General features: G+C 39.1%; 1 protein-coding gene across 4 annotated transcripts in view; it reads right to left on the bottom strand.

Moving 5' to 3' along the window:
- MFSD1 (major facilitator superfamily domain containing 1) overlaps positions 1-15,416 on the bottom strand; it is a 336,629-nt gene that overhangs the window by 51,362 nt on the left and 269,851 nt on the right. For all 4 annotated transcript variants that reach the window (XM_044089276.1, XM_044089274.1, XM_044089273.1 and 1 more), the window contains 3 exons: positions 15,072-15,209; positions 11,925-12,064; positions 1,627-1,738 (listed from right to left, as the gene is read on the bottom strand). In XM_044089276.1, the coding sequence (XP_043945211.1) occupies positions 1,627-1,738; positions 11,925-12,064; positions 15,072-15,209 (390 nt within the window). The remainder of the gene's footprint in view (positions 1-1,626; positions 1,739-11,924; positions 12,065-15,071; positions 15,210-15,416) is intronic.

Consider the following 15,416-nt stretch of genomic DNA (forward strand, 5'->3'; position numbering starts at 1 on the left):
ATGGACAGAGGCCTGGAAACACAGTCCAACTTATAATGCTTAGTGAAAGTATGGAGAAAGGACCAAGAAGCAGCCTCAAGGATAGAAATGGTATCCAAGCCCTTGAAAAAAGCACCAGAGGAAGCAACAGCTCTGGCAGAATGTGCCCTTATAGAGGCAGAAAGGCCTTTTCTCTGAAAAGGATGACAAAAGGAAATGTACTTAGAAATCCAAGAGGGAATGGTCTGTTTACGAACAGCCAAACTAAGAGATCTGGGCTGAAAAGAATAAAAAGTTTATTAGACTTATGAATGTCCTTAGCCTTATCTAAATAATATGTGAGCTGTCTATGAAAATCCAAGGTGTGAATAATCTTCTCACTGGCAGACTCTGGAGAAGTGAAAAAGGTAAGCAAATGAATAGATTGTTTAAGAGACAACTCATAAAGCACCTTATGCATAAAAGAAGGATTAGTATGAAGGGACACCCTTGTCCCTATGAAAAAACAAAAAGGGAGGAACAGCCATAAGAGTCTGAAGCTCAGACACCCTTCTAGCTGAAGAGCCAACAATTCCTGCTTGATGCCAATATGCTTCTGTTCAACTAAGCAGGGAAGTAATCTTTGACATTCTTCTCATGTTTTAAAACGTTCACTATGTCTGGGTCTTGTGAGGTCAGCAGATATGTATGCAGTCCTACAATTGCAGATCTATACATGTAATCAATTTCGAGGAGGCCCATACCTCCTTCAGAACAGGGAATATATAGTCTCAGTATACACTAATTTTTACAAATCATTTGATAAGCATGAAGCATCTTTCTTGTTTTCCTGTTCAACTGATCCAGTACCTTTTGATGTCAATCATTCCAAAACTGTACATTAGGACAGGAAGAGCATATTTGTTTACAGCTTAGATTTTACTCCTAGTTGTCAGCACTGTTTTCAGTATTTCTAAAATATTCCTAAGTTTTATTCGCATTTGTGTTTTATTGTTGCGCCTTCATTTCCCAAAGATTTATACTTTATTTATGATTTATGCTTTTTCTCATGTTCTCTTATGTCACATTCCTGTCCCAGGCTGATGTTTTCTTGGTGCTGCAGCTTTCCTGCTTTAAAGGTTGCTTTTGCACATTTATCAAGACCAAATGACATTCTTATATTACCTGAAAAAGTTCTCACCACTTGCTGTTGTGCTTTCAGTACCTCATCTGATGAGCTACACAGTTTTAAATCATCCACAAAAAGATGATGAGATGTCTTTACACTTTGTTGTTTTCTGGCAGCCAAATTGTAACCATGATCTTAATTTGTTAAGTAGACTGCTTAAGGGGTTAAGGGCAAGACAAAAGAGAAGCAGTGACAGAGAGTTACTCGGGAATATCAGTGCTTGAATTTTTATCCCTGGAATAATAATTTGTCCTTTATCATTGCTTAATTGCAAAGTGATCTGCTGGTCGCTGTAATGTTGTTGCTCATCGTAAGGTGTATCTTATACATTTGTAAGCACTCATTTATCCATGAATGTGGGACACTGTCTCTCTCTTTTTTTTTTTTTTTTTAGATCAAAAATGAAGTTGATGGCAAACTGCAAAATGAGTACACACAGATGCTAAGTTAGAGAAACAGCACCCTGCTTCCACACTTACCTTTCGTCTATCCACAATATTCAGTATAACCGAAGTGATGATGCAACAGATGGTGTTGGCCAACATAAAGATCATCATTTGTTGCCAGCGCCAGACTGGAATCTTTACGTCACTGAAAAGTAGAGAAAAGAAACAAAATTCGCAAAACAGAGGTAAATACAATTCACAAACATAATTCTACAAAACAACAAACAATTCACAGAACATAGTTCTACAAAATAACCTATGACCAAGACAGAAGGCAACAGGCAGATTTTCAGAAGCTCAAATGAAACAGCCAGTATGGAGTACATGTAGGTACACGTTCAGCTAGCAACTCAAGACACCCAAGCAATGTGTGAACAGACTAAAGGTGGATGCTGACAAGTCTTAAAAGGAAGACCACAAGCAAAATCTGAAGAATATGATAAAAATAATGCACTGCATTTCTGAACACTACTATTGGTTTCATAGACAGTGGCAATTACATTTTAGTGGACTCCACTCATAAGAGGTCAAGCAAGTTGATGTACTTTTGCTTCCCATGCTAGCACTGTTTGCCAGAGCAGATAAAGATACAGCAGCTCACCTGTCCTTTCATTTCTTGCACTTCTAGTATATGTGGAAAAATGACATTCTCTGTAGCCTATCCACCCTAACCAAGGCCTTCATCTGTTCTAACTTTGTAGTACTGCCTTTCTTTTTGCACAGAATGTAGACAAAGTGTTCTTTTTTTAGTAAAATTGTTATAATTACTTTGAAGTAAATGAATAACAGACATGCTAGGAACACTGTAGTTCAGCTCGCAACTTACACAAGATCGGGGGAGTGCAAAAAGAATGCAAAAAAGAATTAAACAATTAGCTGGAGGCCTGCTGTAAATAAGTACTTCTCATCAGGAACTGTACAGCTCTTCCCCTATCTACAAATGCCACTCGGATCTTTGTTTATAGGTGCAGGCAATGTAACATCCAGAAAAATGTTTTATGGACATAAGATCATTTATATGTGTGTGTATGTATAGGGACAAAGATGTGTGCAATAAAATAAGCACAGGGAGTGGAGGTCCTTATAAAGAATCTACCTTCCACAATGACACTTCCCTCTCGTAGTTGACATCTAACACATTTTATAACAAAGATGCAACAAAAAGGATGGTTCCACAACAGGAATTTATCCGACTATGCGAAGGCAGACATAAAGCCAAGAGAATAACAGATCAACGGGTATGAGACCTGCATTCAGTCTGGCAGCATGACAGTCTGAGGATCTTGTACTCGTACATCCACTTATGTACCCTTACACCAAATGTCAGGTTACCTCTTCAAGATAACCCATCAGTACTGGAACACTGCAATAGTCATCTAAGGAAGGACATCACTGGCCTTTATGTAACAGCACAGCCAGAACAGCAAGTGACATAGATACACAAGGTCGAGTGTTCCTCATTATCAGCAAACACTGTTACAAGCCAGTACCCATTCCAATGGCATCCCCTAGAATGCTGTCTTAGGAGTCCAGTGTTAATGAAACAGAAAAAAAACTGCTTCACGTTGCTCTGATTTCAGTCTACAGTGACAGTTTCATCCATTCTCAAACCACATTTTCCTTTTCTTACATACATTTATGTTTTTGAAAGATTTTTCTCTTTAAATGTTTCTCATTATTCTACTGAGAAGTAGATAAACATTTAGTCACTATCATGAAAGTTTTCTGCGACTCCGTACATGCTTATCACAAATGGCATGCACCTAGGTTCCTGTGTTTTGGGGTTGTGATGCAACGAGTAGCAACTACATTATATCTCGCAAACTGTACTTGATTTTTCCTCATATTTTTGCCCTGCCCCTCATAAAACTTTTGGTTTTCTGCTAAATCAACGAAGATTACAGTCAGTAATGTCAGACACTACTCCACCATTTTTTATTATTCATAAAATGGATTTTGATAAAAAGTTAATAGAACAGGTTTTGTAAGTGAATTAGAGTAATATTTAACAACTGTTGCTAAATTTTGGGCCTTTGTTCCCTCATTATTTCTGGCTTTTAAACTACAGCATGGAGTCCTATTTTCAGAACTGGTCAGTATATTAGCAAAGGCAGCTGTAAAAGTATGCTAACACCATAACATTCTAACACCATAACATTCTAACAGCTACACAAAAACAATGGCAAGGTCTAGTATTCTCCAATTACCACTGGGTCATGCCCACGTGCAGGAGGCTGAAAATCACTAGCCGAATGCTGTATGTATGTATACAGTACTGATTCTGGAACCACATTTCTTGAATTTTGGGGGCCTCTCCTACTCTGGAGCTGATTCTCAAAAAAGGGCCGTGCATGGATGTGGGGAAACCTGCAACCCACTAGGTGGGTGACATTCAGTTGGAGGTTATGTCACTTAACAAGATGGTCCCCTCAATGGAATTATGAGACATAGAAGGGAAAACTATCTGCTGTCATGTGCATCAAACAGTTATTCAGAGTAAATGTACCTCTTGGAGAAGTGAATGCTGTGCTCAAGAAGGTGCTACAACACGGTCTACAGTTCTACTGGAAGTCTTCACTGCTCAACTGGGGAATGATAAGAGATACATGAAGGGGACATGATGGGGACAAACAGGTTGCCCAGTCTGACCTATGATGGTGAACTTCTTGCTGGTCAATGACTGTTTATAACAAACATCAAGGCTGAACACAAAGATATTTACAAGAGTACGCGGCAGCAGAGCTCCATGGACCAAACATCACTGATAAATCTGTAGCCAGGTCACTACACCTGATGTCATATATTCTAGACACGTGGACCAAGACAGGTGCACAGCTGTCAACTAATCACCACCTGGTGGTAAGTTAAGTCAGAAGGCATGGGCAGTAAACAGACCTGGTGCTCTGGTAAAACCTAGCTGACATTTCCATAAAGATGATTCTTTAAGCAGTTCCCACTGACTACAGCATACTGTGCAATAACCAAACAGAACTAGAAGCAATTTAGATAGCTAGGAATGTGGCTTGAATCCAACCATAACATTCATCATCATGTTGAGGTAACTAAAAACAAGATAAATTCTCTACTGTTCTGGGCTAAAAAACTAAATCTCACTTTTCATCCCACAAGGCATGATGGCATTTATAAAGACTCCTCATTGCCTAAACTGAATAAGGTCTACCTATAATCACTGGTCTCAAAAAAGATCTCCACTCTACAAGTTACAAAAGTAATATGTGCAGATTCATTACTGTCTCACCAAAAAGGAAAAACAATGTCATACTCCAACAAATCAAATGTCTACTCAGCTCACTCATCTTCAATTTCTAAACAAAGAGTTATTTCATTGCTTTGCAAGCTGCCTCACCAAACGTTCATTCAACTACAATTGTAGCCCCTTTCTGCCTCTACTACTACTCCCCTTCCTCTTCTATTGCCTAGGACAAGACTTCACCTAAAATACTACAGTTTCACTGTATTAAGGCCTTAGTACACTACATTTAGATCCAATGTTAAAAACAAACCATAACCTGAAAATTCTCTCCTATCTCCTTTTATTCTTGTTCAACTGCCTTCTCTTCTTCACTGAAGATTCACCAAAACTCACCCTGCCTTATCTGTTCTATACTCAGTTTCTTTTACCTCCTTTTTCTACCCTTATCTTTCTCTCTCCACTTAGTTTGGCTTCCTTTCTTCCTCTCCCCCCACCTTTCCCTTCATCTTTCTACACTTACATACTTGCACATATTGTCATTTACATTACTACACTTGGTGTTTAGAAACATCAGCATTAGTGTGTACATTTTTGTGGACTTTACAGCATTAACTTGTTGAGTACAAACTGATGACAGCTCCTTGACATGTGCTATCTGTAACCAGTTACTGACTGTTATTTACTGCCTGCCTATTCTGTATTTTAATCTATTGTGGGCTAAGCCTGTAAAACAGTCTACAGAAATTATAGAACTCAGTGCTCTACCCTGATATATATATATATATATATATATATATGCTTGTTTTTATGTGTATATGAACTTCTGTGCCACAGGAGTTAAACTCCTAACTCCATAAAAGCTTGTCGCATGTAACTGAAGAGGTCAAGGATGCAGAATCTGAATGAGCCCAGTATAAGACCTTAATATCTGAGGCAGCGGCAAGAAGCTGTAGCCAAAAGGTGGTTACCGCCTATCATCACAATGACCCCCCCCCCTGAAATCTCAGGAGCCACTGCACATCAGGTCCAACAGCCCAAGTAACTAAAAGTAAACTTCACTGCTCTGACTACAACTTCTCTAGCCTTGTTCTAAACAATAGCTATTCCTGCCAGAAAATATCACTGAAATATCCAACCACTCCTACTTCTAACCCCAACTCAAATAAGTACAGAAACAAAAGGAAAGTAAATGTTACATTACAGGCCATATCCTGTAACTAACCTATAACCTTACTATCTTGCCCCTTATTTCAAGATCACTTCAACCTTCACAATTACTGTACAAGACATTTTTTTCTGTAAATATGTACACAGTAGTTTTGTCTACATTACCTTTATAACTTTCTACTATCTACACTTGTGCAACTATGTTTACTAGCTATACTACTGTTTATCATGCATTTATTTTTGCATTCTCTGCATGTTGGTTTGTTTATTACAACCCTTGCTGAGCCTGCAATTGGTCACGCTTGTTGAGTGCTCTACCTCAGTAAGCAAATATAAAATAAAATAAATAAATATTTACATAAATACATACATAGTGGTAATTCTAGTACCTGGTGTGGAATCATCATGGAAACAAGCTGTCAGATTAAAGAAAGAAGCTTTCCATGCAGTATTCCCCTGCCAATACTGCTTTCCATACAATATTGGCAGGGGAACTTTATATCTGACTGATAGCTTAACAACAAGACAAGAACGCAGCAGCAGTCACCAAAGCGAAGGCCTGATTATGTCAGAAGCTTGCCAAGACCATAGACAAAGCTTTCAAAGAGACTTAAGGAGGTTCTCGAATATCATTCAGTGTCTCAGTAGAGGAAGATTGAATATCGCTCAGGCTGCCCTCAACAAGGGTGAAAAATTCTGACTTTAACTGGGTACATTGCTGAGAGCTGCAGGGAACACTGAGGAATTCTTGAATGCAATGAACATGCCCTCTTCTGAGGCACACTACCAGAAGCAGATCAATGAATTGGTTCCAATTCAGTAGCTCTGGTCATTACAGCAACTAAACTCCATTGTGCAGAGGCTGCAGGGGTGGATTTGATATGGTCAGAAATAACGGCATGGATAATGTTACCAAGGATACCTTTTCAATCTTGCGTGGATGGCTGTGGACAGACTTCTGGACAGACAAGCTGAGGTAGTGATCCCCATTTTCAAAAAGGGGGACAGAAAGGTTCGTTCCAGTTAGAGGGATCACACTTCTCAGATTCCCTGGAAAAGAATATGCCAGGGTACTACAAAGAAGATGTACAGCTTTGGATTTACAGGAAAATGTGAATTCCATCATTGTTTTTGCACAGAAACTGGAAGGGTCATTACAGTTGGCCATTTCAGCCTGTAGCCCTTCAGTACTCAACCTTATATTTCCTCCTCTTTACTCTTACATTACTCCAAAGTATTTGGAAATTGTACAGTATCCCATATCATGTGACTATTCCACTCTGTGTGTGTATGTATTGCAAATACTAGCATTATCATTCTAAATGTACATATTGTCAATATTACTGTCTTGTCTGCTAACAAATATGTTAGGACTCTGCTTTATTTGTAACTCCATCAAGTTGTTGTCTTTCTTTACTGTCACATAACTACATTGGACTTGGATGTGCTCGTTACTGATTCAGTAAAGGCCCTACAAGTGTACAAGGTTTTTTTTTTTTTTTTTTTTTTCTTTTTATCTCCGATGGACTTCCCAATAAACAACTGCAAACATACAAATAAGTAAGAAATTAGTGATTTGTGGACTTGGTGAAAGCATGCGACCATGTGCCTTGAAAAGTGTTGTGGGAAGTACTACCTCAAAACAGGGTCCCATGGCTGTTGCCGTTTGCTGCATTTTAGTTGAGACAGACACTGGTTAATTGCCAAGGATGAAATTTGCACTGTTAAATCAGGAAATCTATTGTTGGAAAAGTCTCCTTTTCATCATACTGTCAAATGCTTTTATAATAAAGCCCAAGAGTGTGATCCCTGTATAACTGGTACACACCATCCTATACCCCATTTTGCAGTGAAAACCACTACACTCAATTTGGAAGTGCAGAGGTACTGTCCCAGCTTTTCACGAAATGTTGAAAAGATGCATTAAGCAACACATCCCAGCCAAGTCTGTCACAGTTAGCAGTTCCCGATGGATCTTACCCAATCCTGCTGCCTTACTATACAAAAGCTTTTTAATCACTGTACTGGCCTCATCTGCTGAAACTGATCCAATTAAACCACCTGCTTCTGGTACTACTACTTCAGAGGAGGCATATCTACCGAATTAAGGAGCTCTTTAGAATGCTCTGTCCATCTCACAACAATGTCTCCATTCAGGATAAGCATTTCTCCACATCTGCTAAGAACAATCTGATCACATCCCTCCATCCCCTCCCTAGCCACCAAATGCTGCCAGGACCTCTCTGAAACCATGGCCTTGTCAAACTCCATCCATTCCTGGGCCTTTGGTTTGTCAGCTATTGCAGCTGGTATCTTTTTGACTTGTCAGTACCTGCCAGCAGTTTCCAAAGTTACCACCACGCAAAGAACTGACCACCGTTTGGCTACAGCAGATGCCATCTTTATGACCTTTATGACTTGTCAGTGCCTGCCAGAAGTTTCCAAATTTACTGCCAAGGAAAAGACTGACTACCTTTTGACTACAGACCCTCACCAGTGCCGGACATAGGGAGGTCTTGAACAGTGTCATTTGAGTCTCTACTTCCCCAGTATCCCAGAATATGAAGGTGAAGCTCTCTGGAGGACGGAACTGAACTCATCCTGCATATTCACACTGGCTAGTCACTACCAGGGCACTCTCGTTATGTCTGAGCTACATATGTCCACCATCTTGTACATATTTACAAGAAATATTTGTCTTGTCAGCTGACAGCTCAGCACTTCCTCTAACCCAAACGTTAAGAATACATGGCTGATAGAGCTAGAAAGTCAATCAGTAAAATTTGATACAAAGTACTCATGTAAAGTACACTTATGAACATCCTTGTGTACAAACATGTTTGTTACGGACTGTACAGACGTAAAAGAGCAATTCAGCACACTGGGTTAGAGAATGAAAGCTATTCTTTCTAATCATTCCCTTCCAAGTACCTCCAACATTCACCATATGAGCACTGAAGCCTCCCACCAATACAATTACAGAATGACTTAAAGGTGCCCTATTGAACACTGCATCTATGACCACTAAGGAGGCCGAACAATAAGAAGAGCTGTTAAATGCACAGTCAAAATGATACAGAATTCGCACTTAAGTGACCCTCTCATTTACTAACACAAACATTAAAGCTGGCGTTCAGGATACAGAATTCACACTGAACTGATCCTCTCATTTACTAACACAAACATCAAAACTAGAGTTCAGCCTTGTACTTGTGAATATGCCTGTATACCTAGGGCCTCTCCTGGGGGTCATCTCCAGATTAAGGAAAAGACAACCCGTACTCTAGAAGCCCGGTTAAAGAATCATCACTGCTGAAAATGGGATCTCAGTATATTTTTGTAAGTATCTAATTAACATCAGTATTTTTTTTTTTACTGTTAAAGTGTAGAGCAGAAGGACTTACCTATGACTGAATTTGATTTTATTTTAAAATTAAAGATGACGGCATATGATCTGTGTCCATTACAAAGGATACAACCATGGGTGTTAAGCAGAAAGATCTTAAGGTTGTCATCATCATAGCTGATATATTGTCACCTCTAGCTGGATTTTATTAACCGCCTGAATGAACAGTACAATGTAAATTAATGTTTGGGCATATTTATTTGGTCTTGAGCAGTTTACCCACTCTTACTGTAGTTAAAACCACCATAAGGATGTATTTTCAGTGATTTTTACATGTTACAGTTCAGTAATTAAACATTCGTGCTCTGTAGGGGACAGATCATTCCAATAATATTAATACAATTTCATAGATATTAATTATAAGAGGAATTTCTAGTCCAGAACCATTTTCCTGGATTCAGGCATTCAGGACTTTTTTACAAATAGCCGCAACTAGTGTGGGGCAAAGGGGCGACCGCCTGGATATAAGCAGTTAGAAGGAATGACTGGCATGTGCCAATGGGATGGCAGTACAGAACAGTAACTCCCTTAAGCTGTGAGGATAACAGGGCTTCATAAATGAAAGCATTTGTGTTAACTGTATCAAACTGCTTTGTAGTGCAGCATACTACATACAAAAGGTTTGTTTTTGACTTTGGGTTGAAGGATCACCAATCTGGGAAACTGCTGGTACTGCTTTTACAAATACTAATGTATTACCACCAATCCTATTGGATCTACAAAAACAAAATGAGGTATACATTGGAATTTCTTACATACAGGTTCCTGCTAGGGTACAAACATGAACATTTTGCAAAAACCAAAGTTTCTAAATCACCCATTTTATTTTTAAAACTTTTGGTAATTATCAAAGCCACCTTCACCTTTGATTTTCATCTTGTCTATTTCTCAAGTTTACTTATTTATTTACTTACTTTGAATTTGAAATGGTCTGTACCCTCAAGGAGACAGGTGAGGCTCATCAGGTGTGAAAGCACTCTCAGTGGTTGTAGATTTCATTTCTGGCAGATATGCATTCAACTCCCTTGTCTATCGCACCATGTCCTTAGACACCGACTAAATGCAAACATTTTGCCTTGTACATAGGTACAGCTATGTTTTCCCATTCATGGTAGGATTTTCAAAATCTTGCTGTATCATGCTGCATTTCCAAGTGGCAGGATCATTTTACATTGTTCACTTCAATGTGAGGAGTGGAGTGTGCATCTTACAATTACCCTTAATTCCTTTTAAAGATTATGTGCAATTGAAAGTTAGACGTATCCAAACTTTTCCACCTTAACAGCCCTCTCCACATCGCCAATTGTGTAGCTTTAATTTAAACAGCCAAAAAAATATTAGTAGAAAGTTATTTTCTCCATACAAATTGCAATATTTCCCCGTACTGCTTCTACTCCCCCCATGACCAATGTCATCATCCCTACCATACAGAGGATGCAAAGTCTGGGGTACAATACTTCCCCCAGTTTAGCTTAAAAACATGAACATGATTAAAAAAACAGACATCAAACATTAATATGGAAGGAATACAACAGAATTCCTTACATAGTAATGTTATCTGGGTGCCTGAACTGTGATTTTTTTTTTATTCCTTAGCAGGAGTTTTCTGCATAGCTCCACAGCTAGAACAGCAGTGCAAAATTTAAAACAGCGACATACTCATTTCCCCTTTTATCAGTGCATTACTATGTTAAGGGAAATTGGTATATACCACATATGCATACTTAACAAGTCAACTACTTGCAAAAGTGAGTACTCTATCTGCCAAAACCAAGACAGAAAGCTTCAGCCACTGACATCACACAGCAATGCCCATCACAGGCACACAACAAAAATAAACAGGACCATCTGTCAAGCCATATTTTTAACACTCTTATTTTCACATAAAATCACAATCCCCCTCAGAATGGGAGTACACATACAATCCCACCAAGAGATGGTGGACTACACTGAAGGCAAACCCTTGATTAGTCAGGAACAATCTCCACCCATGGGAGACCGGAGATGCTGCACACCTGAATAAAACAGGCAATAGCCCAGCATATTCTGCAAGTACAATAAAAAGAAAAAAACCAAACCCATCCACCAGAAGTCAAGAAACCTCCAAACTGGTCATTAGAAGCCACCTTCTACAGTGCTTCATGAATTTAAAAAAGGGCATGCATGTGAGTCGCATAATACAACTGGAAAGCACACGAGCATCTTATGTAGTTGCTTATACCAGCATGATGTGCACACTGCATTGTCATTGGTGGGCATCTGTCCCTGAATGAATATGTTTTTACACAAAGTGATTTTGGATGTGTACTGGTAGTGGGTATAAACTCAACCAATGGACCTATTAGAGGAAGGGCTCTCAACGTACTGCAACACTATAATTTTTAGGATGATGCCAGATACCTCAGCAAGGTTGAACTTTAATCCATTTGTGTTAACTATATCCTCTCATCACAGAGCAGAGATGAATAAAAGAGCACTTATCTTTTATCACAGAGACATTAGAGAAAGCTCGGTATATACATAATCACATGGCAGCAAACTCACCTTGACTTTGTTCCCAAGATCTGTCCCACTACGAGGTTGGAAATCCCAATCCCAATCATTTGTATGGATGTAGCAAGTCCCATAGCTGTTCCTAGTGTAGCTTGAGGAACCACTAAAGGAATAGAAGGCCACATGCTTGCCTAAAGAACAGAGATGAACATAATATATATTAATGATCTGCAGCAAACCCCATCATTTCTTAAATGTGCTGTAATCTGGGAAATCATGCATTCTGTTTTACACTCTTACAAGTTTTACACGATATGGAATTAAGCTCATCCGTGAAGTCAGAAAATTCTGTCTACTTCCACCCCCCAGTTTATCTAGACAATGGGTGGCCTAAAGGTTAAGGTGTTTCCCTTACAAACACAAGGTGCAGGGTTTGAGTTTCACAACGGATAATTGGCTAGACTTAAAATGGCTTGCAAGAGCAGTCAGCCTAGTAATAATCTATGAACCTATAAACCACTCTCTAATTCATCTTTATTCAAGAAAAACATGCATTCTATTGAACACTGAAATGTTTTCCAAGACATGGAAAAAGGCTCATTCACAAAGTAAGAACCTATTCACCAATTTATCCAAGCAATGTGGTATAAAACATTCTCTACTTTGCCTTTGTTCTGGAAAAGCATGCATTCTATTCAATACTAGGAAAGGTTTTACAAGACATGGAAAAAAGCTCATCCATGAAGTGAGAGAATGCTGTCAACTCATTCACTAACTTATGCAGACAGTATGGTGTGAAACATTTTCTATTTTCTGGATCACTGCACAGCAGCAACATGCCCACATACGACTTCAGAATACCACAACCTCTCATTTATAACTGAAGCTGAAATCTGATGTGTGGCTGTTAAGCAAACCTCAGAATTAGCTTCCTTTGGTGTATATGTGCACAAAAACTGAGCTTGTTCAAATGTCTTAATCCTATCATCAATGTTTAAATTCTTACATGTGTGTTTGTGAACACGTGGTGTGTGTGTGTTTGTGAACACGTGGTGTGTGTGTGTTTGTGAACACGTGGTGTGTGTGTGTGTTTGTGAACACATGGTGTGTGTGTGTGTTTGTGAACACATGGTGTGTGTGTGTGTTTGTGAACATGTGGTGTGTGTGTGTGTTTGTGAACATGTGGTGTGTGTGTGTGTGAACACGTGCTGTGTGTGTGTGTGTTTGTGAACACGTGCTGTGTGTGTGTGTGTGTGTGAACACGTGCTGTGTGTGTGTGTTTGTGAACACGTGCTGTGTGTGTGTTTGTGAACACGTGCTGTGTGTGTGTTTGTGAACACGTGCTGTGTGTGTGTGCGTTTGTGAACACGTGCTGTGTGTGCGTTTGAGAGAACATGGTGTGTGCGTTTGAGAGCACGTGGTGTATGTGTTTGAGAGCACGTGGTGTGTGTGCATGTATTTGAGAGCACGTGGTGTGTGTGTGTGTTTGTGAACACGTGGTGTGTGTGTCGTTTGAGAGAACGTGGTGTATGTGTTTGAGAGCACGTGGTGTATGTGTTTGAGAGCACGTGGTGTGTGTGCATGTGTTTGAGAGCACGTGGTGTGTGTGCATGTGTTTGAGAGCACGTGGTGTGTGTGCATGTGTATGAGAGCACGTGGTTTGTGTGTGTTTGAGAACACGTTTTGTGTGTGTTTTTGAACACGTGGTGTGTGTGTTTTTGAACACGTGGTGTGTGTGTGTGTGTGTTTTTGAACACGTGGTGTGTGTGTGTGTGTTTGAACACGTGGTGTGTGTGTTTGAACACGTGGTGTGTGTGTGTGTGTGTTTTTGAACACGTGGTGTGTGTGTGTGTGTTTTTGAACACGTGGTGTGTGTGTGTGTGTGTGTGTGTGTACCTATACACAAAGAGAGAGAGAAAGATGAATGGATGGAGGAAAGGAAAGAGGGAAATGTGCACGTATTACAGAGTTACGACTCCAGCTCTCTCCGGCATAGAGCACCACAATAGTTGTTTCTGGTTCTGGCTATTTGGCCAAACATGGAAATAGAAACTAAATCTTATCTTCTTTCATGGAAAAGCGCCACCCCCCTTTCTGTTTATGCCCACTAAAGAACTAAAGAAACTGTTCAAATGTTTTACATACATACACACACACACACATATATATATATATATATATATATATATATATATATATATATATATATATATATAAATAAATGGGTCCCCTTCAACACATCTAAAACCCATAACATCTAATTTCATAACAGTGAGACCAGAACATCTAAAACCCATAACACTGAATTTCATAACATCTAACAGTACAAATCACATGAAAATAACATCCCCTTCACATATAACGACACCAAACTACCAAACACACTTTTTACAAAGTTTCTGCAAGGGGGCTTGATACAGTGGGGTTAGGAAATTAACTTTTTCCCACTATAGTGCAATACTGAAGTTGGCATATTTAATTTATGGGGGGGAGAGCCCCCCTGCAAAAACATAGTAAAAAGTGTGTTTGGTAGCTTGGTGTCATTATATGTGGAGGGGATGTTATTTTCTTGTGATTTGTAGTGTTAGATGTTATGGGTTTTAGATGTTTTGGTCTCAGTGTTATGACATTAGATGTTATGGGTTTTAGATGTTTCAAAGTAGACCCTTATAAAAACATATACATACGTGTGTGTGCATATGCAAATGTAGCTCTTAGACTGTGTATTATACACATCAGTAAGTCACAAATTCTTTTCCAGACAAAGACTTACAAAAAGACAAGAAGTAACATGTACAAATATGTACAAGTTAATTAGTATAAATGGTAAGAGAACTGGCATGCACTGATAACAGTTCACTAGCACCTGTTCTAAGGTAGCCACAAAGAATGAAGTACATCTATATATCCAGCTTCTCTAACTGGAAGTTAGCTTCACCTCTACAAGAACAATTTGATAAATTTAATTTCCCATCACAGAAAGATGTTTGGCTTTCCCATTTTTGTATACAATCTAATGCAACATATACAAAATTGTGCGTTAACCACAGTGAGCATGCATACTTTGCCTATGTGGACCAAGCACAACTTGGAATATCAGACAATAGCAGCAAATACTACAATAGTCATACTGTCATGCAAAACAAACAATTATTAGATCCCTTCCATCTCCAAGTGCCATTAGCAAACTCCACTTACAGCTGCAAAGGAGTACGTAACCCCCAGCCAAATTGTAGATACCAGAGGAGGTACAAATGTGAAAGCCAATAGAGCAAATACCGGAAGGGTCAAGACTGCACATGCAACTGCAAAGACACCTCTCAAGCCCACGAAGTCCTAGAAAAAGAAGCACAACACAGTTTTATTTTTTTTTGCTCGTTATGACTGCTACTACTATTATTTTCACTATTATTTTTCATCTTACCAATTAATCAATTTTTTCCACATGGCAACACAAATACACAAATGTACCGTACCTTCACTTGCAAATATATGCACGCAGTCAGCCTAGTTACAAGACCTGCACAGCCTTCAACAATCACT

Source organism: Protopterus annectens, chromosome 12.part0, assembly GCF_019279795.1.
Source record: "Protopterus annectens isolate FY-2018-M chromosome 12.part0, PAN1.0, whole genome shotgun sequence".
Classification (NCBI taxonomy): domain Eukaryota; kingdom Metazoa; phylum Chordata; order Ceratodontiformes; family Protopteridae; genus Protopterus; species Protopterus annectens.